The 24,922-nt window shown below is 44.9% G+C and overlaps 13 protein-coding genes across 13 annotated transcripts; 7 read left to right on the top strand and 6 right to left on the bottom strand.

The window, feature by feature from the left end:
- Window positions 1–15: 15 nt before the first annotated feature.
- On the bottom strand, window positions 16–6,351 carry V1512DRAFT_256169 (1,3-beta-glucan synthase component-domain-containing protein). Its single transcript, XM_066914956.1, has 4 exons — window positions 6,264–6,351; window positions 5,879–6,161; window positions 457–5,820; window positions 16–410 (listed from the first exon to the last, which is right to left on the bottom strand). The coding sequence occupies exons 2-4, from the start codon at window positions 6,159–6,161 to the stop codon at window positions 268–270; spliced, it is 5,790 nt and encodes a 1,929-aa protein (XP_066774127.1). The 5' UTR covers window positions 6,264–6,351; the 3' UTR covers window positions 16–267.
- A 410-nt stretch (window positions 6,352–6,761) lies between these two features.
- Window positions 6,762–8,766, top strand: V1512DRAFT_200420 (HORMA domain-containing protein; the record flags this gene model as incomplete). Its single annotated transcript, XM_066913188.1, has 3 exons — window positions 6,762–6,895; window positions 6,951–7,773; window positions 7,837–8,766. 3 exons carry the CDS (start codon window positions 6,762–6,764, stop codon window positions 8,764–8,766), a joined length of 1,887 nt encoding a protein of 628 aa, XP_066774126.1.
- Window positions 8,767–8,946: 180 nt separating this feature from the next.
- Window positions 8,947–11,533, top strand: V1512DRAFT_7557 (eukaryotic translation initiation factor eIF2A-domain-containing protein). Its single transcript, XM_066918502.1, has 4 exons — window positions 8,947–9,370; window positions 9,421–9,490; window positions 9,535–9,825; window positions 9,884–11,533. The coding sequence occupies exons 1-4, from the start codon at window positions 9,349–9,351 to the stop codon at window positions 11,319–11,321; spliced, it is 1,821 nt and encodes a 606-aa protein (XP_066774125.1). The 5' UTR covers window positions 8,947–9,348; the 3' UTR covers window positions 11,322–11,533.
- Window positions 11,210–12,805, bottom strand: V1512DRAFT_256159 (uncharacterized protein). The gene is made up of 4 exons (XM_066914955.1): window positions 12,505–12,805; window positions 11,778–12,449; window positions 11,621–11,736; window positions 11,210–11,563 (listed from the first exon to the last, which is right to left on the bottom strand). Exons 1-4 carry the CDS (start codon window positions 12,766–12,768, stop codon window positions 11,383–11,385), a joined length of 1,233 nt encoding a protein of 410 aa, XP_066774124.1. The 5' UTR covers window positions 12,769–12,805; the 3' UTR covers window positions 11,210–11,382.
- Window positions 12,727–13,896, top strand: V1512DRAFT_231844 (uncharacterized protein). The gene has a single exon (XM_066913997.1). It carries the CDS (start codon window positions 12,870–12,872, stop codon window positions 13,851–13,853), a length of 984 nt encoding a protein of 327 aa, XP_066774123.1. The 5' UTR covers window positions 12,727–12,869; the 3' UTR covers window positions 13,854–13,896.
- V1512DRAFT_256156 (uncharacterized protein) lies at window positions 13,787–14,386 on the bottom strand. Its single transcript, XM_066914954.1, has 2 exons — window positions 14,322–14,386; window positions 13,787–14,274 (listed from the first exon to the last, which is right to left on the bottom strand). The coding sequence occupies exons 1-2, from the start codon at window positions 14,360–14,362 to the stop codon at window positions 13,917–13,919; spliced, it is 399 nt and encodes a 132-aa protein (XP_066774122.1). The 5' UTR covers window positions 14,363–14,386; the 3' UTR covers window positions 13,787–13,916.
- On the top strand, window positions 14,242–16,324 carry V1512DRAFT_218367 (regulator of chromosome condensation 1/beta-lactamase-inhibitor protein II). Its single transcript, XM_066913625.1, has 4 exons — window positions 14,242–14,778; window positions 14,824–14,958; window positions 15,003–15,866; window positions 15,908–16,324. Exons 1-4 carry the CDS (start codon window positions 14,445–14,447, stop codon window positions 16,279–16,281), a joined length of 1,707 nt encoding a protein of 568 aa, XP_066774121.1. The 5' UTR covers window positions 14,242–14,444; the 3' UTR covers window positions 16,282–16,324.
- Window positions 16,325–17,633: 1,309 nt separating this feature from the next.
- Window positions 17,634–18,928, top strand: V1512DRAFT_200629 (Phosphotyrosyl phosphatase activator; the record flags this gene model as incomplete). Its single annotated transcript, XM_066913201.1, has 2 exons — window positions 17,634–18,686; window positions 18,737–18,928. The coding sequence occupies 2 exons, from the start codon at window positions 17,634–17,636 to the stop codon at window positions 18,926–18,928; spliced, it is 1,245 nt and encodes a 414-aa protein (XP_066774120.1).
- On the bottom strand, window positions 18,921–19,532 carry V1512DRAFT_256151 (LSM-domain-containing protein). The gene is made up of 6 exons (XM_066914953.1): window positions 19,490–19,532; window positions 19,385–19,441; window positions 19,295–19,333; window positions 19,217–19,244; window positions 19,106–19,169; window positions 18,921–19,060 (listed from the first exon to the last, which is right to left on the bottom strand). Exons 1-6 carry the CDS (start codon window positions 19,515–19,517, stop codon window positions 19,016–19,018), a joined length of 261 nt encoding a protein of 86 aa, XP_066774119.1. The 5' UTR covers window positions 19,518–19,532; the 3' UTR covers window positions 18,921–19,015.
- Window positions 19,533–19,652: 120 nt separating this feature from the next.
- V1512DRAFT_256149 (Fcf1-domain-containing protein) lies at window positions 19,653–20,510 on the top strand. The gene is made up of 4 exons (XM_066914952.1): window positions 19,653–19,756; window positions 19,807–19,872; window positions 19,921–20,230; window positions 20,275–20,510. The coding sequence occupies exons 1-4, from the start codon at window positions 19,686–19,688 to the stop codon at window positions 20,401–20,403; spliced, it is 576 nt and encodes a 191-aa protein (XP_066774118.1). The 5' UTR covers window positions 19,653–19,685; the 3' UTR covers window positions 20,404–20,510.
- Window positions 20,445–22,258, bottom strand: V1512DRAFT_231827 (S-adenosyl-L-methionine-dependent methyltransferase). Its single transcript, XM_066913996.1, has 3 exons — window positions 21,587–22,258; window positions 20,766–21,528; window positions 20,445–20,718 (listed from the first exon to the last, which is right to left on the bottom strand). The coding sequence occupies exons 1-3, from the start codon at window positions 22,170–22,172 to the stop codon at window positions 20,550–20,552; spliced, it is 1,518 nt and encodes a 505-aa protein (XP_066774117.1). The 5' UTR covers window positions 22,173–22,258; the 3' UTR covers window positions 20,445–20,549.
- Window positions 22,259–22,413: 155 nt separating this feature from the next.
- Window positions 22,414–23,895, top strand: V1512DRAFT_218352 (uncharacterized protein). Its single transcript, XM_066913624.1, has 2 exons — window positions 22,414–22,557; window positions 22,607–23,895. Exon 2 carries the CDS (start codon window positions 22,646–22,648, stop codon window positions 23,609–23,611), a length of 966 nt encoding a protein of 321 aa, XP_066774116.1. The 5' UTR covers window positions 22,414–22,557; window positions 22,607–22,645; the 3' UTR covers window positions 23,612–23,895.
- On the bottom strand, window positions 23,634–24,689 carry V1512DRAFT_256143 (tropomyosin). Its single transcript, XM_066914951.1, has 3 exons — window positions 24,540–24,689; window positions 24,147–24,451; window positions 23,634–24,094 (listed from the first exon to the last, which is right to left on the bottom strand). The coding sequence occupies exons 1-3, from the start codon at window positions 24,567–24,569 to the stop codon at window positions 23,932–23,934; spliced, it is 498 nt and encodes a 165-aa protein (XP_066774115.1). The 5' UTR covers window positions 24,570–24,689; the 3' UTR covers window positions 23,634–23,931.
- Between the last annotated feature and the right edge of the window lie 233 nt (window positions 24,690–24,922).

Here is a 24,922-nt window from a genome sequence, read left to right as displayed (position 1 = left end):
ATCACGTGCAAAAGCTAAAAATAAAACAAAACATATTTCTATTTCTCGCCTTCTTTAATAATACAAAATAAATATAATAACAATAGTAATAATAATAGTGATTTATTCCAATTTCCATTCCCGTCATTTCTAGTTTATTTTCCTTTTCAATTCCTTTAATTCGCCCTGCTCGTGAAAAAGTAATCTCCCTGAGTGCTTCTGAACATCCGTGCCGCTGATGACAGACTCGAGAACGAGGCTTTGATCGAGGCTGGGGCGTATGGGCCACTAAAAATTGAAGTTAGTCTTATCTTTTCGTTTAACACTTTGAATTAAACCATACGTGTCATTATGGTCCTGTCCAGTAGGCTGAATCAGTCCCTGGAAAGTCTCTGGCAAGTCATTGGCAAAAGTATCGGGAACATATTTGCCTGCATCATATTTAGCCTTGTTCAAATTTTAAAATTAGAAACTTACCAGCAACAGCAGGCGCAACAATCAGAGCGACGAACACAATCAGAAGTACGAAGTACAACGTAGCGTACTTCCTAACCATCCGCTTGCGAAGTCTAGTCTGCTTCATCGAGAAAATTGGCGGTCGGATCTGACGCGACGGACGCAGCCAAAATAGCATCATCGAGTGCCACTTGTCGACAAACGGGAAGAACAATGCAGGACCCTGGACAAACAACAAAACATGCGCCAAAATGAAATCGCCGGCAAACGACGACAACTCAACAATTTTGCATACAAATTCGCGTGATGGCTGGGTCCAGGCCATCCAACCCATACCGGAGCCGTACCACTTGCCAGACCACCATGCACGATTAGCATGATCATGCTTAAACTCGCGTGTCAAAGTCAACGTTGTCAAGACTTTGAAAATCAATCGCTGGACAGAAATGGCAGCAATCATGCCCAACAACGCCTTGGTAAACTCCCATCCTTGCAAAAGCCACATGACTTCGAAAAACACAATCTGAACAATTACAGCAATACCGTGAGCAATACCGGCGATAATTGCAGAAGTCTGCTTGCAGCACAAGCCCATCAATGGTCCAGCACAGCATGCCAGCCCAAATAAAACGGCCAAAACGCCAATGTTGATCACGATAGGCGCGAGACACACAATAACCAAACGCAGAACGGAGTTAACCGGCTGTGCGTTGCTGACACCAGTCTGCGCGTTGATGTAAAAGTAAGGAATCACACAGGCTGCAGCAATAACAATCGGTCCCAAAATCTCACTGCCGAAAACATTCGTGAAATGCGCACGAGGGCTGTCAGCCATGGCCGATTCCGACTCGTCTCCCAACGTCTTGCGTTTGTATCCAGTGATTCTGGTACGCGACAACCGGCAGTATCCAATCCACGAATTCTTGTGCCACTTGGTGTTGCCTCGTGACAACCAGCGAATGAAATCACGGTAGTCGATAAAGAAATCTGTCCACGCAAACTGGTGAGGATTGTACAAAAACGGCGACTCGCACAGCGCAAACAAAGAAATCCAGAACCACAAAAGCGCAGCACTCCAGATAGAAAGCGTAGCAAAGAGCAACATCATAAACGATCGAGCGCCAAAGTAGATTGAAGGTCCAGCAAATCGAGAATATAGCACCGAAAACGGAATCCGAGTAAACGCAAATCCACGACCAGTGCCAATATATCGCGCACCTCCAACAGACAAGTCCGACAACAACGAGTGTGCGTAAATCTGACATACGAACACTTCAAACAACGGCGACGTAGACAAAAAATGTTTACCCATACGCTTTGCAGCATGCCAAACTCCACGCTCCATGATTTCCTGTACAATCAAAGGAATGAATGAAATGAAAAACACAATGAAAATCGAGAGAATACAACGCTGGACCCAGTCGGCGACTGGTTTGATCTGATAGCATCCAACAGGGTACCACGGATCAGTGATAGGTAAACGCCGATCGTAGTAACAGCTGATAGTCTCATGCTTCAAAGCCCCAATGTTCAACAAAACCAACATCATGAACTGCACAGACAAGATAATAAACAAGTTGTTGATATGGAATCCAGGATGAGCGTAGTAAAACGACAAAAATCTGTCAAGCGGAAGCTGAGTACCCAAGTAGTAGTACTCTCGCGACAGCATCTGTTCTCCCATACCAGTTCCAATCTTTGTTGTAAAATTCAAAATCGAGCCAAATCCAAGATCACGACCCTTACCGCACTGGTAGTATTCGCAGTGCTTTATTCTGCCACCACGAATTAACGCGTTCATACCGGCGTAAATATCTTCGTTCAAATGCAATCCCTTCTGTGCCTTAGAAACACCACCACGAGTAATCATGAAAGTGGCGTTCAAGAAATCAGGATGTCCATAATGCAGCTTACCTCCAATCTGAGCCAAAGTACGAGCAAACAAAGTACCGAAGGTCTGTTCCTTTCCGGCAGCAACATCACCAAGCACACCAATGTTCTCAGAGAAAATGTACTCACGTGCACCCAAAATGGCAACTGGACTGTACACGGGCTCGTCGCTAACAGTAGGCGAGTAGGGGTTGACGTTCTCAACCGTCATTTCTTCAAATTCGGCCAAAACAGATCGGATCTTAAGACATTCCTCAAGATAGTTGTCCTGGTTGGCATCAATCAACTGGATATATTCACCACGATGGAAGATAAGAGCATGGTTCTGGTTATCAGACTTTCCGTCTCCAAGAATAGGATTGCCTGACAATTGAACGCGGAACTTGGGACGACGCTTGCCGTTCTCCATTATCTCACAGTGGCCATCAATCAAAGCAGAAAATATTCTGGGCTCGTCGCCTTCATTCAACGGTGGCTCTTCGTCAAGATATGCAATCTGTAAATCAGGATACGCGCGGAGCAAAAACTCGGTGTTCTCCATCTCGTCAGGCTTGAACTTGGCCAATCGCTGCATTGAAACCAAAAACTTGAACTTGCGACGAGCCATGCGCTCGAGTTCACGCTCAAGCTTGTCAGTGTTTCCTCCAAACATTTGAACAACCTCGGGGTTCTCAACACGGTACAACAGCTTTATAGCACGGCTGTAGTTCATAAATCCAGAAATAGTACGATACAAAGTTTGATATCTCAACGATGCCCAGATACGAGTTCGAAGAGTGTACTCAGGAGCAGCGCTCTTGAATCCAATACAGTAGAAGGGAAGATCGTCAATCTTGCTCTTAACATTGTCCTCATCTTTCTCAGAGCTCATAGATCCATTGCCAGCGTAGCCACCGGTCTCTTCAGCCAGAATCTTGGTGTCCTTGACAAAGCACTCCCACTCTGTAGGATGCAAATGCTTCAAGTATTCAAGCAAAGTAACACGCGAAAACTGGTCATCCTCACGAATAATCTCACGGAGCGACAACAAAATCTTCTCTGAGTAATGGGGAACCAAAACAGTGAAAGTAGGCATGTTATCAACAGGTAAAGGCTCAGGAATCGGTGTCGATAGAGACTGAGCAAAGAAAGAGATACGACGCTCAGCCTCGGAACCGGCAGGGAAAAACTCAGCCTTGAACGAGTGATCTTCCTGAGCAACAAAGAAGGTAGGCGCACGAAGAGTACGCTTCCCCTCCTGCTCCGATGGAACCTGATGGTATAGCAACTTCTGGACATGGTCAATGGCAAGCAAATGCTCACGATACATAGAAATGACGATAGCGTTCCAAATCTGGGAAATCAAAACCTTAGGCTTGTACTTTATTTCCATGTCGGTAGTGGCCAAGACTTTTGAGTAGATACGCTTAGGTAGACGCGAGAAAATGTTTCTCCACGGTGTAAGAATCGAGACACCAAGGTAGAACGAGCGAGCAACTGAACAAATTGCGTTCCACAAAATGTACCACAAGAACGAGTCCAAAAAGAACAGAATCAAGTCCGTGACGTACATCATAATCAGAACGATGTGACCCTGTTGTCTGCAAAGAACATTGCCAAAGTACTTCTCGCCGGTACAACGAGTGACGGTGAGCTCACTGAGAACACGAATAGGATCGCGAAGAGAGTTGGTCAAGAAAAAGTAAGACTCAACAAACTTGCAAAGGAAGACAGCGACCCAAAGACCATACGACATCCACATGTCATTACCCTTCAACTTCGGGAAACTGGCAGTGAAAGTCTGGTTTGCGACGTAGCGTCGTGTGTTGCGAGCACGGAAGTCGGGGAACAAGTTGCTCAATGGGACGACCGAAAAGTAAACATAAGTCACGACAGCAATGAAAAACTGGACGATTGACAAGGCGTGAGCACCACTGTTGTGTTCATCAAGCTTGGTGAAGCCAAATATGTAGACCGACGGAGCAAAGTTGATGATGAAAACAACAATCAAAAATAGAAGACGACGAGTGAGATGCTGAGCACCGGCCCATTTGCGCGGAACGAAAGCCCATTCAGACAAGGTAGCAACAATATTGATCAAAGTACCAACAGCACCACCAAGACCAGCAGACGACCAGCGCGACTGAGGCATAGGTGAGTTGTTCATCATTTGGTTGTAATCTTTAGTATAAAGAGTAGGCGACGCGTATGCATTCAAGAACCAAAACATGACGACGTGAATAACCCAGATACGGTTAAAGTTGACGGCAAGATGGAACCACGAACGAGTCTCCTTGTACGTCTTGAAAAAAACGTTCTTCCATTCAACCTCGCGCAAATGAGGATAACGGTCTGCAGCAGAAATATCAACAAGACGGGTACCGTCTTCGAGCACAATGCGCTCGATACCTTCAGGATACCAGAAAAGCTGGTTAATATCATCGTAACCAATAATGTCCTTGTGATCGCGCTCACGACGGACGTACTTGCCTTCAATGATTTCGTAGCCCTGGTCACGGATGAACATGTACAATGGGGTAATGACATTGTTCAAGAATTCACCTTCGGGAGCAGGCTCGACACGATTGATGCACTCGGGCGATCGCATGAAATCATCGGCACACTTGAAGATGAAGCACAAGGTCTCTGGACAGAATCGAACCTGGTTGGCTTCACCCCAGCAAAGCAAGTAAAGAGAAAGCTGGCGAGCACGATCATGCTGAGACATTTGGTTCATTCTGGTTCTCCATCTGTACTCAGCGGCTTCCAGAGAGTCATCACCTTCGAGTTCCTCAAGAGTTTGTTCTGGGTTATCAAGAGGCAATACCTGAGGGGTAACTGCGTTTTTCTTCTTGCGAAACATTTTTGACTTTGACTTCCTCTTTTGATTGCCGATTTTCATATTGCGGAAACCAACCTCGTCGTCCAAATCAAGATGAGCAGCAAAGTACCACTTTCTGTAATTGGCATTGTCACCTCCAATATAATCTGCGTGGAGAGAAAGTAGAGCCTGGTTAGGAGTCATACGCGACGCACGCGAGTCGAGCAGGATCATGAAGTGATCGAACATGTTACGCATGCTGTCGCGCTGGAAACCAAATTTGTTGGTCAGATCAATAAAGATATCTTCAATTTCTTCCTTTGACAATGGAATTTGGTTGTCTGCGGTCCATGCAGGGTACGGTTCGCGCGACAATTGAGGTGAGTTTTGCATTCCGTTCTGATAGTCGAGACCATAAACAGGGGTCGACGCGCCGGAAGAGCGGTTACCAGAGAAAGAAACTTGAGAAGACGAAGGCCGATAAGCACGAGCACGGCCAGGCGCATAGTCCGGTTGGCCGTACTGGTTATAACGCTCATCACCGCGTCCATAGTAATCCATTTCAGCAGCGCGCGCCATATCAGACCTCATAGTGAAGTCAGAGAAGGTCTCAGACTCTTCCTCAGAGTCACGACCACGACGTTTTCCTTTTGGACGAACAGGTTCACCAGCATAAGGAACATTAGCGGGACCATCTGTAGAAGTATGTGTGTAAGTCGCGCGTCGCATTGAGGTTTCAAAAACTTAACGTACCATAAGCATCGGCAGGAGAAGCAGGATAGGCATCAGGAGGATAATCGCCTACGTATTGTTCGCCATAGTAATCAGGTTGAGCCTCGTTAGGATAAAAGCCGTGCTGTTGATAATAAGCATCCGCGTAGTTTGGGTCTTCAGGGTCATAATATTGTCCATCTGCGTATGCGCCTTGTTCACCATATTGTTCATAATTATCATCATAATCATCATCATAATAAGGCTGAGCTTGTTGTCCATTATTACCCTGGGAGGGGTCTTCGTACTGATGGCGGGAAGTCATCTATTCCGTTAGCAAACGCGCCTATAAAAAAAGGGGTTTCATATGGTCAAAGTGAAGCTGAAGAACACGACAAAAAGCAATTTATAAATTGAAAAGACTTACTTTAATATTCACGGTTGATATAACGCGTGAAAATGAAATCCGACTATACGAAGAAGAAAGTGGTAAAGGAGGAGAGAAAGAAAAGAAGAGAGCGAGAGGAAGAAGAAGAAGCGACGAAGAAGGAGGAGAAAAGTCTAAATTTTGAAGCACACAAATTTAGGCTCCTTTGTAACTATAAATAGATAAGTCTGTTATGGGTAACACAGTACAGGTCTCTACAGTAGTCCGAGTTTGTGGAATGTGCTCCAAACTAATATTGCCTTTCTCGTACCTGAACGTGGTGTACGTGCAACAATAACTGCATAGTACATTCTGTGTTTGTGCATTCGCGTGAGATGCGCGACGCGTGAACAACACTAAACCTTATTATTGTACTCCGCTAAGCTCGATTTGGCTCTATATTAAACTTTAGTATATCACGTGACTATGCTTTAGCTACGCGTCTTGAATTCTTGACGCGTTCTTCTGCACACTAACAAACGCGTCTCTGCCATCGCGATGGCTCAAGCATTCCAGACTACTACTAGCACCAGTGTAAATAGTACTGTTCAGCAATTTACTACTCTAAAACAATCTCAAGAATTACTGCAGACCTTCATATCTGCAGCATTTGGATGTTTAACATTTTTAAGGTTAGTAACACCATCAAAATTCTTTTAAACAACTAAGATTAACTACTGTTTTTAGGGGCATCTTTTCAGACGATAACTATGACGAAGAGAAATTTATTGGATCTGCTGCTCCAACTGACAGTCCTCTTAATGCTCGAGATTATGTTAGAATAAAAAAGCTCAAACGAGGTCTATCTGATCAAGTTGATACTTTTCTGGATTGGATCGAGCGCGGGATCTTTGATGCTCTTGAGCATAAATATCTCCGAGCCGTTTTATTTGCCATTTACTTGGATCCGCGCCATCCGCATGATATTACCGAGTCATATACCTTTAATATTGCCTATCGCGATGACACTCCCGAGTTTGTCATTACTGACTCAACTGGGGAACCTGTTTTACCTTCATTGGGTCATCATCAGGCAGGGGGTGTAACTAATACAGAGGCTCGCAAAAATTTACAGCAGATGATGCGTAGGTTTATCATGCTGACACAAACTTTGCCTCCCTTGCCTGACGATCGCTATCTGACCATTAGGCTCCTATTTGATGATTCTTGCCCCCTGGATTATCAACCACCAGGCTTCAAAGATGCCGGGGAGGAACGTGCACTTCAGTTTTCCTTGCAAGAAGACGAGATTCTTGATCGGCAAAATGCCGGCATTCTTAATACCGGTTGGCACGCGCTTTCTTTGAAAATTGCTTGTCTACCCGAGCGCCAGCCTGCTACAGCCTCCTCTCAATTCCAATCAAATCAGCAGCAGCAGAGAAAACGGGTCAGGGTTGAACGACCAAACGATATTACTCAGCTTGACCCGGCAGAACTTAATTGGCCCGTGCCCAATCCAGTCACCAATTCTCAATCTCTCGACCAAACCCGTCAAGCGTTGCATCAAATGGTCTGAAACAGTACATTTCTTAAAAATGAAACTCTATTCACTTACCCAATTTAGTTTAATCAGTCCCAATTTGACGATGGCACTCAAGGTACGGAAACTCAAACAGTTCATTCTTTGCTCTCTGCAACTCCAACCGGCGCTCCAAATCCGGCAGCCGTTAATGGTCACGTCACGACGGGTCAGCCGACAAGTCAGTCAACAGCGGCTAGTACGGGCGTACGGCTGTCACCGCCAAAAAAGAAACGTACCAGTCAATTGAAGAAAAAAGTGTTGCGTGAGAAAACCGCTAATGAAAAAAACAAGCAAGTCGGACGTGACGAGCATGAATTGGGTTCGCAGCTAGCTAAGACTGTCTCAGCTGTACAGAACCTGACGATTACTCCTCTCATTGCGACTACACATCGAGAACAAAAAGACCCGCAGAAGAGGGTGCACCGAAACGTGCTTGGGTCAACAAATAGTTTTGTTGACACTCATGACAAGGTCGTGATTGACTGCGATTGCGGCCGATCGTGTGATGACTCAATGTTTGACCTTGTCCAGTGCAGTCGCTGCGAGGGCTGGAAACATTTGGCTTGCTACGGATATCGTAGTCTGCGCGATCCAAATCTGTCCGCTGTTTTTCTTTGCTGCGAATGTAAGTTCGGAAGGTTGACACCGGAATTTACCAATAAAATCAAGACGTTGGCATTATTCAGATCGGGGTTCAAAGTATTTTTTGACAGGCGCAAACGGTACATTGCAGGACCGCTTAAGCCTGATTTTATTGAAGATTATTGTAGGGATATGGCGCTCAAACCCGACGAAGTTACTCCAATTTTTCAGCTTTTACAGGCAGAAGGCGCGTTAATATTCCATTCTTCGAAATCAAAGCATGGACGTAAACATTCGGCCGCACACATCCCTACCCTTGTCCGTTCAATTACTGTCCGGGACTCTATTTACGAGAAATATTTTGATCCAACTGAGAACATCCTCGTTGTCGTACGATGATGTACCGTTAAATGCGATTTTGAATTTAACTGAATATAGGCCGAACGACTCAATGCCGTCTCACTTAAGATCCAGGAAGTGTCGTCTTCTCCCGACACGACTACGACTGATCTCAGTTTTCAATTCATGCAGGACACCGCCAACACGTCAATGTGTCCGATTCCTGAACTGCCTGTTGAGCTTTCACTTTCATCGGTGGCCCAGGTTCCTGCAATTGATCCGCGACTCGAAGCGACGCCTCGCAAACGCAAGATCAGTGTTGTTGAGCAGCCAATGAATCCTAAATAAGACTAGACTGTATTTACTAGCTACTATTGCTTAATTTGCTGTTCAATATATGCTACCATCTGTATACTTCGACACAAAACCCTTACCAATTACAAGAAAAGTAGAACGTTTACGAAATTTTAGGGTGGGCTTTCTTGACCTTCACGAGCACCTTCACGACTTCAGGTCCCCCGTCGCAGCCATCGTTTTCTTGTCAATTAAACGGCAGTAAAGCGTAACATAGCTTATACTTGATTGAATTCCCGAACCTTTTTTTATTTTGACCGCGAGATCAATTGCTATACGGTTCTTAATATGCCAATTCCTCAACTATACTGTTTGTGCTTGTTCTGATGAGAAACTACAACTGCTAACCTGACCGTCAAGACCGAACGTCTAAAACGATCGGATTGCTGCAGTCCGCGCCGGCCTATGATGATATCCCTGGATTTAAGCAGTACGTTGACGAAACACGTTCTATTGCTTTTCTAACAGATTTAGACCATCCGGCACATTGCGTACATGTGTCTACGCGCCATCTGGGGATTTCTTTGCTTACACGACCGCTGATGCTGTGTTCATTGTGGACTCTAATACCGGTGCAGTCACGCAAACGCTTACTGTGACTGGTGCGGTCGAACTTGCGTTTTCTCCAAAAGGGTCGTATCTGTGCACGTACGAGCGCCCGCTCAAAATAGACGAAGGTCAAACTGTACACTACAACTTTAAAATCTGGCAAGTGTCGAATGGTGAAAAGGTTGCGCAGTTTTTGCAGAAAGTGCAGACAATGCAGTATGTTTGATTTTGTCACTTTACGGATAGGAACATGTATTGATTTGTGCTTTTCTAGCAATTTCCAATTCACTTTTGACGAGAAGTTCTGCGCCCGGCTAGTTCCTAACGAATTACAATTTTTTGAAACGGCTAAATTAGGCACGCCGGCATCATTCAAGCTGAAAATTGACGGGTGTTCTGCATTTGCAATCTCGCCTGGTCAAAGTTATTACATTGCCGTGTTTGTGCCCGAACTCAAGGGTCGGGCTGCGACCGTACAGGTGTATAATGCTCCCAATTTCTCACAGCCATTGTCTACCAAGTCGCTGTTTAAGGCTGAGAAAGCGGGATTCCAGTGGAACGCTATCGGAACGAGTCTGTTAGTGCTTGCCCAGACGGAAGTCGATCAGACCGGAAAGAGTTACTACGGAGAATCTAATTTGTATTTGCGTGGAATTGCCGGAAATTACGATAGTCGGATTGCGCTCGATAAGGAAGGTCCCATCCATGACGTCGCATGGTCACCAAACTCAAAGGAGTTTGCCGTTGTGTACGGATACATGCCAGCCAAGACTACGATCTTTAACAACAGAGGCGATCCCATCCGATCCCTTCCAATCGGTCCTCGTAACACGATCCTATACTCTCCTCATGCACGGTTTTTAATTGTAGCTGGATTCGGGAATTTGCAGGGTGAAGTCGATATTTACGACTGCCAGAACGAATATTCTAAAGTCACAACTGTCAACGGCTCCAACACATCTGTGTGTGAATGGTCACCCGACGGTCGATACCTTATGTTTGCGACCACGTCCCCTCGGCTCAGAGTTGACAACGGCGTTAAGATCTTCCACGTGTCCGGCAAGCTCGTGTTTGCGCGCGAGATGAACGAGCTGTTTTCTGCGAGCTGGAGACCGGAGCCAGTTGAGCGGTACCCGATCAGGACAGCCATCTCGCCGCCGCCGACCGTGCACTCGTCCGCGGCAACTGTCGAAGTCACGACGCCGGTCAAGACTGCTGGCGCATATAGACCGCCTCATGCTCGAGGGTCTGCGACGCCGATGCTGTTCAAGCGTGAGGACGAGGGTGGAGTTGCAGCTGCGGTGAAAGAAGTGCGTCGGCGTTTACCTGGTGTGAGAACTGTGCCTGGTGCCGCTGAACCTGTTGACGAAGACTTGAATCTGTCTAAGACTGCACTGCGGAACAAGAAAAAGCGAGAGGCAAAGAAGGCGCGGGATGAGGTCGAGACTGCGAGTCCTGCCGTGATGACACCGCCTGCTGGATCGAACGGTGTTGCGCCGCCGCCAGGGCTCGGCATTACTGCTAACGGCACGAAAATGGACCCGACTGACGAGAAGAAGTTCCGGGGTTTTATGAAGAAGTTGCGCGCGATTGAGGACTTGAAGGTTCGTAAGAGCAGAGGCGAGAAGTTAGAGGACACGCAGGAGATTAAGATCAATGGAGAGGCGTCAGTACGGGCAAGTTTGGCGGCATTGGGATGGGCTGAAAAGTAGTCTTACGTTTCGTGTGTATTCAAATTGTATAGAACGTATCATTGGCATTTGACGTAGCTGCTCATTTAGGACGCAGATCTATTAATTGAAATGGCAACCCGTCGCGAGATGAGACATGACCGGGGGGCATTTTGGCGTCTGTGTAAATGTTTGCTTGAGAATGCGGATGAAAAGTGCCCGGCTGGCGACAATCGGTGATTGCCTTGATGCCGGGTGGATCAGTCAGTCTGAAGATTCCCCATCTGTTTGTGTTAGGGAATTAGTCGATACGAAATCAGTCAGCAAGAGAAGAGACATACGAAGGTTCATGCATTGGAGCGCAGACAACTGCTATTGCTTCTGGTAGCATGAGTTGGTACGAGTTCTGGGTATGCAAATCGACGGACGAGAGGAAGCATGTTTGGGTAGGATGAGTCTGTTCTGTTAGTGATGCAAATAGTGAGAGAGTTTACGTACGTGAATCCAGCCTAGCGTGAAGAGGTCATTCTGGTCTAGAAAATTGAAAAGTGTCTCTTCATCTTTTGTAGCACATGTATCACTTGTAGATTCTTGGTCGGGGATTACCAGATGAGTAATAAAGAATGCGTTTCTGTTCAATATTCCGCATAGAATACCACAAGTTTCAAGTTTCCTGCGAGTGTTCGGCAACGCCAGGTCAAGAAAAGATGCACGGAGTTGATTGGGCAAAAACACGGTACGGAGCGAGGCTCCGGCTTCGTTTGCTGCTCTTGACTTGTGTTCCATGATGATGTGTGCGGTATCTGGTCGTCGCGGGACTTGAGGCGGAGGAGGTGGCAGTTCTATAGGTGCGTATGGTGGTGGTGATTGTGACTGTCGCTGAACCTCTTCTTGCCGTCGTTGTTGTTGAAGCAATTCATTGTGCCAAAGTTCTTCTTGTCTTTGTCGTAATTGATCTTCCTTTGACTGCAATTCAGGGTGGTCTTTGACTCCAAGTCCACGCAGGTCAATGTCAACTTGTTGTTCATGCCCGACATTACTGGATGACCGTTGACTTGCAAGTTGATCTCGTCGAATCTGAGTCTGCAGCTCATGCTGTTGAAACTCTTCAAGTTGTTGCTCGAGTATCGGTTTCAGCTGTTGTAATCTTTCTAATACTTTGTTCAATTCCTACTCAAAATAATCAGAAAAGATCAAAGGAAATCACAATGCACAGTAGACTTACTTTATCTAATTTTAACAGGTGCGTTCGTTCATGCGGTCTACGCGCTTCAGGATGCGTATGCAGACTCTCAAGCACGAGTTGAGCGTATCTCAGATATAAGACGTACGCATCCGAGTACGCCTTCTCGTCGTCATAAACATGAGCTTGACGAAGCACAGCAGACGCAGATCTGATCCAGTACTTTAAATGCAAACTCGGATTAAAATCATACTCTTTTGCTGCAGCTGATAGCTGTGCAATTGTTCGTATTCGGGTTGTTGACATTTATAGTGGTGATGATGCCTTTAGAACTGACCGAGTGATGATGGTCCCAACTGTTCTTTACAATCACTCTCTACGCCACAACACCAATCCTCATACTCAAAATGATCAAACTAAAGCTACGATTACCTTCATCAGCAACTGAAATAGTGACATTTGAAGACGATGCTGTTATTGGCGAATTAGTGGCTAAATTGCTTTCATTTAATGAACTTGCTGATACAGAATTCCAAGTCAAAGTGGGATTTCCGCCTAAACAAATCGATCTCTCGAATGAAGGCGTGTTTTTAACAGAGTCTGTCAGATCAGGCGATCAACTCACTGTTACTGCTATGTCAACTGTGTCGAGTGCGTTGCCGGCTGATATAATGAAGATGGCGGATTCATTTGGATCATCTGTCCAGGCTCCGAGTTTAGCCAAACGAGAGACTTCAGATGACAAGAGACCACCTGAAGCGCAATGTGGTCCTGAGAGCGTTGTTGTTCTCAGAGTTATGGAAGATGACAATTCGTGTCTGTTTCGCGCAATTGGATATTCGATTTTACATAATCTCGACACCATGCATGAACTACGATCATTGGTTGCTTCAGCTATTGTCGAAGATCCGATTGAATATTCAGATGCTGTATTAGGAAGACCGAGAGCTCAGTACTGTGAGTGGATCACCCGCGATAATTCTTGGGGTGGTGCCATAGAGATTTCTATTCTCGCAAACCATTTCGACATCACAATCAACTCTATCGACGTTGCCACAGGCAGAGTTGACTCTTTCAATCCAGGCAAGCCAACATTCATCGTTGTCATTTACAGTGGAATCCACTACGACTCGCTGGCGCTTGCCCCAGCTGGTGTCGAAGGCATGGCAGAGTTTGACCAGACCGTGTTTGACTCGGGACTCATAGGTGACCAGGTCATGGCATCGGCTGAAGATTTGGTAGGACAGCTCAAGAAGAAACATTACTACACAGACACGGCTTCATTCTCAATCAGATGTAACGTCTGTGGTCAAGTTTTAAAAGGTCAGAAACAAACGCAATCTCACTCGAACTCAACAGGGCATACCTCATTCCAAGAAGTAAATAGTTAAGTTACCTAATTATCATTTTGTAAATAAAGCAATTCCAAACGCCAACTCTTTCTCTTTCAGCTTTTATTCAACCTCCATCACATATTCCTTGCCCTTTTTCTCAAGCTTATTCACTTGTGTCTCAACCCTCTTCTTTGAATCCTCATAATCCTTGACAAACTTCATGTACTTTTCAACTCCAAGTCCGCTAGCGGCATCTGCTTCCGCTTGTGAAAAAGGTTGCTCTTTTAACATTTTAACCCGGCGCTTGTGATTCTTACCCCGTCGGTGCGCTGTATCGGCAAAATCAGTCTCAAAGTACTTTGCACATGCCACACAGTAAAATTGTCCCAACCCTGGCTTGGTCTCGTCAAGAGGTTGATTCAATAACTTCTCAACTTTCTTTTCACTCGACAGATCCTCATGAACTTGGTCCAAATCACTGATAGTTAGCTCAAAATCTCATGTGTATATCTGGCATTAGCTTACCGAGTTCTCCGCTTCGTTTTCGATCTTCTGATTGAACCCATTTACCACTGTGTGATTAAAAATTTCGGTACTTCTAGCAAAGTTGGGGTTGAAAATATTTTGAGCCGCATATGGTTACCCGGAATGTATGATTTATTGTCTTCCTCGAGGACGTGCCCACGATATTCTCACATATTTGACTTAATTTGCACGCTCAAAATGATCTCATATAGAGTGATTTCGCGCTTCTCTATGCGTGTATATGGTGTGGCTGATGTAGCATGCATATCTCGGGCCTCGGCTTGTCGTCAATTGCAAATTGACACCACACGATTGGCCCACACATCTACAAAAACCTCACAAAATCGCGCCAGGTTTGTGATTCTTCTCCGGGCCGCAATTGCTGGTTCTGTTGGTGCAGCTGCGTTCTACTTGACAAAAACACATTATGCTGAACAAGCACTCGACAATATTGGAGGTTTGTCAATCTTACCTGGCAAGCACAAGAAGCTAACAAATGTAGTATATGTCTGGGGATCTAATCGCAAGCACATTACCGCTCCCGGACTTCCAGATGCTGCAGTCAAAACCCCTAGGGAAATCCCATACTTTCATGGTATGGAACTCCGTGATTTAGTTCTGGGTGAAGACTTTGGAGGTATGCAATTTGCATTATTCTATGGCTCCGATTAATATGTTCAGTCGCAATCTCTGCTAATGGAGATCTTCTGCAGTGGGGAGACGGATACGATTCTACGTCACTGATTCCTCGTGTCGTGCTGTCTGGAAAGAAACTTGGTAGCGCGGTCATCAGCCAAGGAAAAATCTACGCTCTAACGGCCGATGGAGACAAGGTGTACTGTATTCCAGGATCAAAGAGACAACAGGATCTGGGAGATTTGGAAATGCAGGACAAGCGATGGTATATTTCAATGTTTGCATTCTTTAGTCGCTCAAAGACGTTCAGTGCACTCACTGTCCCTCTGTCGAGGTTTGAAAAAATAAAGCAGATTGCTGCTGGCGACCATCACATGCTTATCCTGACAAACAAAGGCAAGGTCTTTTCTTGTATCACGGGTGATAATCCAGCATATTCTACTGAAGGACAGCTCGGTGTCCCAATTCTGTTGGAGGACGACGAGCCTGGTGGGATTGAACCCGAGAAACTATACGAGATTGCCACGTTGCGCAACATAAACATTGTTCAACTTGCTGCCGGTGAATGCCATTCTATTGTGCGCGACGACGAAGGACACGTATGGTCGTTCGGATCTAACTCTCATGGGCAGCTCGGGTTCGACTACACGCTTGAGACTGCGTTTATTCCCATCCCGAGTCTGCTCCCGCTTGACAAACTTTACAATACCAGGGGATTGGCTGACGTGACGTGTGAGTTTGTAGCCGCCGGCGGGAACACATCGTTGTTTTCGGTCCGTAACAGGAAGAAGAATTTAGCAGATTTGTGGATTAGTGGGTCTGGACTTCACGGTCAGCACGGAACCGGGCGCTATTTGCACATGCAGGGCACGCCAATCCGGGTGCGTGCGCTAAGTGGAATCACTGAATGTAAGTCGACTACGCATGTTTACGATAGACTAACATTTTAGTTTCTGAATCCGCTGGCCAGCCGACTGAGATCCCTATTCGGTACGTCAGCGTGGGCAAGAACCACATCGCGGCTGTTCTCGACAACGTATCCGAGTCAGGCGCTAAAGTGCAACGTGAATTTATGATCTGGGGCGGGAACAGCTTGTTCCAACTTGGCAATGGGCGACGGAGCAACTTGCCGAGACCGACGCATATGCACTCGTTGATCTCGCTGCAGACGAAGCCTGAACACGAGCTTGAGGGTGAGGAACTGACTGCATTGATGAATAGTAGACGGCAGTTGTCGGCGGGAAAGACGAAACGAGGAAGGAAAGTTGAAGAAACTGTCGTGTGTGGACCTGAAGGCTCAGCCATTTACTGGAAGTGCACATAGGTTGAATGTATATATTATGTAAATAGCACATCATCACTTTTTACCTTAGTAGTTTTATGCAGTGGCTTTTCCAGCTAGCTGCGGACTAAGCTGTCATTCATGATTGGTCTTTTGAGGTTTCCGTATATGACCGCTACGACTATACCATGAAATTCCACGAAAGACCGGAATATCTAAGTTTAACGCAGTACTGCAGTAGTCAAGCAAAGATCGTAGAGTTGAGCATACAGCGGCTGTAGGAATGAAAGCATGTAGATTGAGCAACCCATTTACTAGCCACAACTACTAAATGTATAGTAAGACAGTAGTACTAAAGCGATAAAAACCGATAGTACTTAGGTGATGGTCAGTACTACCTGCTTTAGCAGATAACTGACTGATACTAATTCTCAACAGTCATGCGTGCACTCTGATTTAGTACCGCTATACCGGCGAAGATGTGAATCGCAACTTGATAAAGATACAAAAGCCACAATGACTATGTAATTGCAAATACTCTCAAGTAAAATTGCAACACCGTCTATTACGACTCACGTAAGCATCTCGTTTTGGTTTCGCGTACATGTCTACACTAATAGCCTTGTTTCTAATCTAAATATGTGCGGCTCGGTTGAGTATTGTGCGGCTCTGTAGACGAGTAGTTCTCCTGCTGAAGTATGGGCTGTTCACGAGAGCAATTGGATATTGATATAGCTTGATTGTTTTGATTACACAAATTATATACAAGGCCTAAAAGGAATCATTCATAGCAAATAAACCCATAGGCTACAAATTAAATTTAAACACCTAAAGCAACAGAAGCAAGTAAAAGTAAACAGAAATCAGTAGCAACTCAAACGCGGCCATGATGGCTGAGCAGCGTACGAACACCATCAGCTGTATCATACCAGCCTGTTCTGGCGTGGTAATTATTGATAAACACAACAGGATTGACTGATGACGCGTCAGTGATGTTGCGTGGCTCGCAATCGACGTCCATATCTGTATCTAGTCCAGAGTCGATATTGTCAAAACCAGGGAAACGCGTTCTTTTACACGCATACGTTGTAGAGTCTTGTTTGGCGCCAACACAACTGTGTGGATCTGTGCCAGATTCAATGGAAGCATCAGCATTGTCGCGTTGGCTAAATCGCGAGTTCGAGTCATTAAACGACGCTATTTCTTGTGTCGGTGTCTGAGCATCGCGAAGCCTTTTTCTTAAAGTTAGATTCATGGTATCAATACACATTTGCAATTTGAACGTGCAGGATCAAAGAGTACTACAGGCAATGGAGTCTGGAATTTATGTATGAACTGGTGCGGCGTCGTCATATATGCAATGGGATCGTTACTCAAAACTATCAGTGCGCTCAATGGACCCGCAAAGTGAAGTATCGACTCCAACAGGCGAATCTTTTTCGGCGCAATTTCATCATCATAACCATCATCATCGTGAGCATCATGCTAACATCAACGGCAGCATTTCCCCACCACAAGTATGCTATCCCGTGTTCCCTCCTCCGCCGTCGACAGTCCTTAGACGATTGATCCACAGCCACGGTCTTGAGAAGCGGATACACAGTGCAAACGACTTGGTTTATTTTGTTAAAACAACGGGGTACGCGCGGATTCAGTTTTTGCTTGCGTTCATTTCAAACGTGGTAGCTGAAGTCCAGACTCCACGGTCTGAAGAAGGTTTGTCACCTGGAATTAGTGGAATACTCAAGATCATAGACAAGCTTGACTCGCTGGTGACAGAGAATCCACCTGTGACAGGCCCACGTCGATTCGGCAACCCGGCTTACAAAACTTGGTACACTGCGGTCGAAAATGCGATAGGACCGCTGATTGAAGAGATGTTAAACGAGAAAAGCGTGCCTGTTGAGGCAACAGTTGAGCTGAAAGGATACTTAATGGGTGGATTGGGGTCAAATCAGCGACTAGATTTTGGTACAGGGCATGAGCTTAGTTTCATGGCTTTTTTCGGTGGATGCTTTTATCTAGGTGCATTACGACCTGTTGGCTGTGCAATTGAGCACGACGAGGAAGATACAGGTGGTATAACTGGCAAAGAGGTTTTGTGCATATTTGATCGGTACTTTAAAGTAATCAGACGCGTTGTTCGGACGTACACGCTTGAACCGGCCGGTAGTCACGGAGTCTGGGGTTTGGATGATCATTTCCACTTACCGTACATCATCGGTGCCGCGCAACTACGAGGAATTGAAGAAAGGCTTGAGCCGCCTCAGTTAGAGGCAGAAAAACCACAGCTGGCAAAAATGATGCCGCCGGCTAGGAAAAAAAAGAAGGAGAGTGAGATGACGTTGTATGGGATACCTCGTCCGAGCGCGGTCATGAACAAAGATATAGTGGAAGCCCAGAAGGATGTGAACATTTACTTCAGTGCCATTGCGTTTATTTATGAGGTGAATTTATGTTGATGGGTTTCAGTGGCTGGACTAATGGGAATCAATAGGTTAAGAAAGGTCCATTTTTTGAACACTCGCCTGTTTTGTACGACATTTCAGGTATCCACCTCTGGTCTAAAGTTCACGGGGGACTGTTAAAAATGTATAACGCAGAAGTCTTAGGTAAATTTCCCGTGGTGCAGCATTTTGGGTTTGGAAATGTTTTGTATCCATGGACAACATTTGGGAATGAAGCGTAGTATATCTGTATTTAGTACACTAGCAATAACAACAACTTAAATGAATTTATAGTACAAGTTTCGTTACTTTTATACATCCAGCCAAAACTATTCAGACGCTGCGTCTGCCCCTGGTTCGCCGCCAGGAATCAGCTATAATTGTCAGTTAAAAATAGACGTTTTTGTATGTGAAATTACCATGCAGATATTGTTTCCATTTAATAAAATCTTAGGCAAATGTGTCTGGTTACCCATAGTATCGCTGTCAATGTTAGACTGAGTGTATGCTATCATCATGAAGTCACTTACTACTCTGTGACATCTTCCAATACCATATCTATCAATTGTTAACCGGCATATAACACATAACCCTCATAGTTAACATACTAACAAAGTCATCAAAGCCCAATAAAGTCCCACTGAATTCTAATCAAACCGTCAATAACTTCCAGCATTCATACGCGACATAAAATATACCCCGGTCTGTCTTCATAACGACCCAGATCCGAGATCCGACGCACTTATCAACAAGTTCTGTAAGTGTTAAATCAACCTTAATCATTACCATACTCTTATAGGTACCTAATGGAAGTAGCTGTGAAGTCGCCATTGTTTATATGTTGAGATTCATTATTATTCACGTCCGAACTGTCGCACTGACATTAATTTGACACAATACCCTTATTGCTGTTTACACTTTACGCGGCTTGAAAAAATAAAATGTTCTCCCAACTGGAATCTGATTCTACACACAAAGCACATCTCACAGCAAAACAAAATGGGTAAAGCAAAGAAGACAAGAAAATTCGCAATGGTGAAGCGAGTGATGTCGAGCAAAGACGCTAAAAAGTAGATCTTGTCATATTCAATAATTTGAATACACTCTAATAATCCGATAGGAACTCACATCAAGTCGATACAACAGCAAAGATACAGACAAAAGACTCTGAGTTAGTTAAAGAAGTGTAAATAAACTGCGACTTCTGTTCATGCGCTGGTGTTAACGGTTTTAGTCCACAAATCTCGTCTGCATTGTTCTTCCAATTCAATCAGTCTCTTTCACCGCCATATCAAGTCTTGATCGATACCAATTTCATTAACTTTAGTATACAAAAGAAAATCGATTTGTTTAGAGGCATGATGGACTCTTTATATGCTAAGTGCATACCAATGATTACAGATTGTGTCATGGCTGAGTTGGAGAAACTTGGGCCGCGATATAGAATTGCGCTGAAGATTGCACGAGACGAACAGGTGGAACGGATAAAGTGTAGTCATAAGGGCACTTACGCGGATGACTGTCTAGTTAGCAGAGTCATGCAGGTATGTTATATGTATATAATGAAGAGTACAGTACTTAAAAACAGCACAAATGTTATATCGTGGCGACAAATGATGCGGATTTGAAGCGAAGGATACGAAAGATTCCTGGTGTGCCAATACTGAGTGTGGGCTCACACTCATACGTGGTTGAACGTCTGCCTGACGTGTTTTAAATATTTTGTCTTTGGAAGCATAAAATTTACGGTCTTGGTTTTTAGTCAAATGTAACATATTTTCCCATTATAACTCATATTTCATATTCATACATCAATGATCACCTGTACCAAGCAAGATATTTTGGCTGGATCCTTATAAATATTTATTCTTTAAGCCAGATGTTGCCGGAAGGTGGCTGTGGGACCTTGAGACCATACTGCTTGGGGATATCTTCCACACGGTGGTATGAGTTCAGGTTCTTACGAAGCACAATCTGGAAACAGCTGGCACCACCCTGGCGAGAGACAATAGTCGAGTAAGCCAAGAAATATCTGTATTGTTAGCGTCACAGATTCACCATAGTGTCAGCCAAACTTACTCCCAAATTCGGAACCATCTTGGTCCGTATTTCGCCTCGACCTTTTCCCTGTTGCCCATCCAGTTTCTATACCAACGCCACAACGTACCAGAGTAGTGTACTCCGATAGTGTCGACGCTAGCAATTTCAAATCCGGCACCTTCGAGCTTGTCAATGACAAATCCAAGAGGAGTAGACGCGTCGGCACCGGGGAAAATGTATTTGTTCATGAATAGACCCCAGACAAGATCTTCATACTGCCACGATTTACGAAGACCAGCAATCTGGAGAATGAAAAGACCGTCATCGTCAAGCATATCGTAGACTTGGCTCAAAAAAGTGCCAAACTTGCGAACACCAACATGCTCAGCCATCTCGAGACACGAAATCTTCTTGTACTTGCCATTAGGAGGAGTAGGCGTATCACGGTAGTCTAAGCACAGAATCTTGCTCTGGTACTCTGGGATTCCGGATTCTTCGAGACGAGAGTTACCCCACTTGGTCTGGTTACGACCGAGCGTGATGCCAGTGACATGAGCACCGTACTGGGTCGATGCGAAGTTTGCAAGAGTACCCCAGCCACATCCGAGATCGAGCATGGTCTCGCCCGATTTCAATTGCAGCTTTTCGCAGACAACGCGCAGCTTGTTGTCTTGCATCTCCTCGAGAGTTTCTTCACGGTTGATGTCGCTGATCAGGCCAGATGTGTAGATCATACGTGGGCCAAGAAACCAACTGTAGAAATCGTCACCCCGATCATAGTGATCACGAACTTGTTCCTCATCTAAGTCAACGAATCAGCGACTACACAACTATACAACGCCGTGATTATTGCAACAAACCTTGCGATCGAGTGTGCATGATGACTTCAGGAATCATGCCAGTCAAGAAAAATTTGTACAGTGAAATAGTAAATCTAAAGCTGGCCCAATCATGACGATATTCAAGCACATCAAGCGCATCACCTTTAAACGACACCTTTCCATCAAAGTACATTTCATGGAATGTCTCCATTGGAATCCTATTTTGTCCAGAATACTTGATCTTGTCGCTTTCTTCCTTAAACTCAAGATAGTGCTCAACTCCCTTGCCAGGGTATTTTACTTTGGTATTCAGACGTGGAGAGAAAGTGGAAGCAATAGTCCAGAACGATGCAAGAATTGGGATGCCCAGCACAACAAACAAAAAGATAAAGGTCTTCAATCCGCCATGGATCTTATGAGTAAAGTAGTACGGAATACCCAGTAGAAGTCCAAAGAGCAGCAAATTGTTAAACTGCTTGGAACTAGGTCCCTCAGCTGGTAAAGGCGCGTTCTTGATGGACGGATACGAAGTTGTTCGCACACCGCATTCAGTGCTCTCCGCCGGCTGCACAGGAGCGTCCGGGGTCTTGATATAGTCCAATGGAAGAGTACAAAGAACAGACATGACTGTAAATTAAAACGGTCGCTTTTCCAAGTCAAATCTGATCAATTGCAACTACAAATGACAATTGAAGCCGAAATAGTTTAAGTGCGCCGGTATTCGTTCTCGAAGACTTTGACGGCGTGTTCAACCCTAAATACCCTAACTAACCCCTGTGACAATACTGTCACTCAATTAAATCACGTGCGATTTTGACCCCTGTGTAGCACCAAAAATAGCCAGGGGCGCTCTTCGATTTGTTTACCTCTTTTTGGTTACTGAGATTCCGACTTTTCCATACAAAATATCAACGTCAATACCACTCTCTATAGGGTTAATACGTACGTGGATTCAACACTCATTTGTGTTTCTGACCAGATCACGTCATTAGTTTTTATTCTTTGTTCTGGTACGTCAGTTGTGGTGGTATTTCATTCTATGCTAATTTGATTGCTTAGGATAGTATCTACTCTGCTTTTCATCTTCACACCTTCACCATGAAATACTTTCTTCTCCTAGTCTGTCTGTTTGGACAGGTGCTCTCTCAGAGAACAGCTTCTAATACGCAAAGTGCTGATACAAGTTCAATAACATCAACATCAAGTACGACAACATCTCGGTCGAGTATTGTAATTACAGCCTCGAATACACAAGACAACTCACGTCAGGTCGCTTTACCGACATTTAAAATTACCGCTGCCAGCTCATCTACTACGGCTACGATCGCGTATCCTACACCGATCATTCCGGACACAAGCAATAACCCATTTTTAAAAGAATCTACTGCTCCTGAAGGAACTGTTTTTATTGCTGTCGGCGCCGTCATTGGTGGTCTGGCTCTTGCTGTTCTAGCATGGCGCGGACTAGTCGCCTACTTGTTGCACAAATCTATTCAGGCATCGACCGTTGCGTCATATGGGGTTGAGGGAAAGACCGGCACTGCATCCGGTCGTTCTAATGGTGGATTTTTCAGCAAGTTCCACAACCGCCAGGCTGGTAGCGGCTCGATTGGACCGTTTTATACTGCCCCGGTTGGCAGTTCCGTTTCACTTGACCAACTCACATCGTCTGGTCGTATTGCGACTGCTGTTCGGCCGACGAGTATGTACGACGATTTGGCACTGCCTGCTAGTGGCCCATCTTTCAATACATCTTCGTTTTACTCACCAACTGCTGGTGCTATGGGTATGTCTGCGGCAACTAATACTCCGTCCCATTTGACAGGTGTTGGACCGGCTCGAAATTCGACATACATGCCAACCGGATACTATGGTTTGAATAACGGGGCTACATCTAGTACAAGTCTTGGACAGCAAAGAATTGGTACTCTACCAGCAAACCAGCGATCCTCAAGTCCTGCGAGCTATCCGAGACCGATCTCCAGTCTTAATGTACCGCCACAGCCAGGCCAGCGAGTTCCCAGTCAATACCTGGACGGTTTTCTGGACGACGATCGGGAATAGTGTGATGAAAACGATGCGGTGTAAATTTGCGGGCAGTTTCGAGGGAAGTATTTTTTAAAATGTATGTACAATGTTTCTAGTGTGTACATCCGGCGTTTTTTGATAGTATGTCAAACGGATATTGCATTGGCACAATGGATTTATCAAATCAATTAAATAAGTGAAGGAACAGTAGAATGAACCTTCCAAATGAGTGAACAAATAACAATAAATCTTATTGCGACTAAATGTGCAAATCATATATAACTAATTGTGAAATCTCTCGAATTATAAAACTTCATGGCCAATCATCAACGTGTTCGTATTTAATCGTAAGTTTTTCAGAAGGCCTCCAACTGCTTATTTATCTCCTCGAGTTCCTCCTTGGCCTTGTTATAGTTGACCGACATTTCTTCAAACTTCTTCTCCCACGAGTCGCACTCGGCTTCAAGGCTGGTAACCTTGCGTTCATATTGGTCAGCCTTAACATCTGTAACACGCAACCTAAAGTGATCAGTATTGTAACCATAGATAAAAATATGTCTTTGACGCGTACTTCTCCGTTGTTTCTCTCAGATTCTTGTCTGCAGTTTCAAGCTCTTCTTCAAGCTGGCTGACTTTCTTCGACAAGCTCTCGTTAGCAGAGTTAGAAGCAGCACCGTCCTCTGCAGCACTCTTTGCGTCCGACAATTGCTTCTCGAGCTTCTCGACCTCGGTCTCAAGCAACGTGTTCTTGTGGCTGAGCGACGTGATCTCCTGCTCCTTGGACATGATGTCTTGCTCAAGGGTCTTGACTTTAGACATGGCCTCCTCGGCCTTGTCCTGGGCAGACTCTGCCTCCAACCGCAGGGTACTAATTCTCTTTATGTATCAAGTTAGTCATGAATTGATCAATTGCGCTTCATCCTCCGTAGCACAGATTCCGAATCAAGGGAGCGTAAAGACGTACCTCCTTAAGCTTATCCATCATAGTAGCCATTGTGAAATATATTTATTTGTTGAAATCACGTAGAGTTTCTGCTTTTAAATTGAAATCAAAAGATTGCGAATTTTTTGAAGCGTTCGTTGACGGATTCAATCAGGTCAAAGAATTGTACGTCGTCGTCGTAAGCCACGTTAGAAAGGGAGAAGCGCGCTAAAATATCACGTGACTGATGGTTGCCGTGGTAACTGTCGACTAACCGCGATTCCTTACTGCAACCGATTCTGCACTTTTAACGTGTAAGTTTCGATAATAAAAAGGGGTGATAATAGTATTTCTGCTTTATATTCTATTGTAATAAAAAGTTGTTTGTATAGAAACAAAGATTGGAGTGTACTGCTCTAGTTTAA

This window comes from Lipomyces arxii, assembly GCF_038497795.1.
Source record: "Lipomyces arxii strain Phaff 12-163 unplaced genomic scaffold V1512scaffold_1, whole genome shotgun sequence".
In the NCBI taxonomy this organism is placed as follows: Eukaryota; Fungi; Ascomycota; class Lipomycetes; order Lipomycetales; family Lipomycetaceae; genus Lipomyces; species Lipomyces arxii.
Note: the sequence above shows the minus strand (reverse complement) of the source record. Positions and strands in the feature narration are given on the sequence as shown.

Excerpts from the sequence above, each read along its gene's own strand:
- V1512DRAFT_218367 (XM_066913625.1), top strand. The coding sequence starts at position 14,445 with ATGTATGATTTATTGTCTTCCTCGAGGACGTGCCCACGATATTCTCAC. Across the intron at positions 14,959-15,002 it reads TCTGGGTGAAGACTTTGGAG|TCGCAATCTCTGCTAATGGA; the intron begins GTATGCAATTTG and ends TAATATGTTCAG. Across the intron at positions 15,867-15,907 it reads GCTAAGTGGAATCACTGAAT|TTTCTGAATCCGCTGGCCAG; the intron begins GTAAGTCGACTA and ends CTAACATTTTAG.
- V1512DRAFT_256143 (XM_066914951.1), bottom strand. The coding sequence starts at position 24,569 with ATGGCTACTATGATGGATAAGCTTAAGGAG. Across the intron at positions 24,452-24,539 it reads TGATGGATAAGCTTAAGGAG|AGAATTAGTACCCTGCGGTT; the intron begins GTACGTCTTTAC and ends TGATACATAAAG. Across the intron at positions 24,095-24,146 it reads CTGAGAGAAACAACGGAGAA|GTTGCGTGTTACAGATGTTA; the intron begins GTACGCGTCAAA and ends TGATCACTTTAG.
- V1512DRAFT_256149 (XM_066914952.1), top strand. The coding sequence starts at position 19,686 with ATGGGTAAAGCAAAGAAGACAAGAAAATTCGCAATGGTGAAGCGAGTG. Across the intron at positions 19,873-19,920 it reads TCTGAGTTAGTTAAAGAAGT|TCCACAAATCTCGTCTGCAT; the intron begins GTAAATAAACTG and ends TAACGGTTTTAG. Across the intron at positions 20,231-20,274 it reads TAGTTAGCAGAGTCATGCAG|CACAAATGTTATATCGTGGC; the intron begins GTATGTTATATG and ends ACTTAAAAACAG.
- V1512DRAFT_231827 (XM_066913996.1), bottom strand. The coding sequence starts at position 22,172 with ATGTCTGTTCTTTGTACTCTTCCATTGGACTATATCAAGACCCCGGAC. Across the intron at positions 21,529-21,586 it reads CATGCACACTCGATCGCAAG|ATGAGGAACAAGTTCGTGAT; the intron begins GTTTGTTGCAAT and ends TCGTTGACTTAG. Across the intron at positions 20,719-20,765 it reads AGATGGTTCCGAATTTGGGA|ATATTTCTTGGCTTACTCGA; the intron begins GTAAGTTTGGCT and ends CTAACAATACAG.
- V1512DRAFT_256169 (XM_066914956.1), bottom strand. The coding sequence starts at position 6,161 with ATGACTTCCCGCCATCAGTACGAAGACCCCTCCCAGGGTAATAATGGA. Across the intron at positions 5,821-5,878 it reads TTCTCCTGCCGATGCTTATG|ATGGTCCCGCTAATGTTCCT; the intron begins GTACGTTAAGTT and ends ATACTTCTACAG. Across the intron at positions 411-456 it reads TGTTGCGCCTGCTGTTGCTG|GCAAATATGTTCCCGATACT; the intron begins GTAAGTTTCTAA and ends AATATGATGCAG.
- V1512DRAFT_256156 (XM_066914954.1), bottom strand. The coding sequence starts at position 14,362 with ATGGGTTCAATCAGAAGATCGAAAACGAAGCGGAGAACTCG. Across the intron at positions 14,275-14,321 it reads AAAACGAAGCGGAGAACTCG|TGATTTGGACCAAGTTCATG; the intron begins GTAAGCTAATGC and ends GCTAACTATCAG.
- V1512DRAFT_7557 (XM_066918502.1), top strand. The coding sequence starts at position 9,349 with ATGCCAATTCCTCAACTATACT. Across the intron at positions 9,371-9,420 it reads GCCAATTCCTCAACTATACT|ACCGAACGTCTAAAACGATC; the intron begins GTTTGTGCTTGT and ends CTGACCGTCAAG. Across the intron at positions 9,491-9,534 it reads GATATCCCTGGATTTAAGCA|ACCATCCGGCACATTGCGTA; the intron begins GTACGTTGACGA and ends TAACAGATTTAG.
- V1512DRAFT_256151 (XM_066914953.1), bottom strand. The coding sequence starts at position 19,517 with ATGGCGACTTCACAGCTACTTCCATTAG. Across the intron at positions 19,442-19,489 it reads TTCACAGCTACTTCCATTAG|AACTTGTTGATAAGTGCGTC; the intron begins GTACCTATAAGA and ends TAACACTTACAG. Across the intron at positions 19,245-19,294 it reads GGGCTTTGATGACTTTGTTA|ATATGGTATTGGAAGATGTC; the intron begins GTATGTTAACTA and ends AACAATTGATAG.
- V1512DRAFT_256159 (XM_066914955.1), bottom strand. The coding sequence starts at position 12,768 with ATGTCAACAACCCGAATACGAACAATTGCACAGCTATCAGCTGCAGCA. Across the intron at positions 12,450-12,504 it reads ACCTGTTAAAATTAGATAAA|GAATTGAACAAAGTATTAGA; the intron begins GTAAGTCTACTG and ends TATTTTGAGTAG. Across the intron at positions 11,564-11,620 it reads GCTCCAATGCATGAACCTTC|ATGGGGAATCTTCAGACTGA; the intron begins GTATGTCTCTTC and ends TAACACAAACAG.
- V1512DRAFT_218352 (XM_066913624.1), top strand. The coding sequence starts at position 22,646 with ATGAAATACTTTCTTCTCCTAGTCTGTCTGTTTGGACAGGTGCTCTCT.
- V1512DRAFT_231844 (XM_066913997.1), top strand. The coding sequence starts at position 12,870 with ATGATCAAACTAAAGCTACGATTACCTTCATCAGCAACTGAAATAGTG.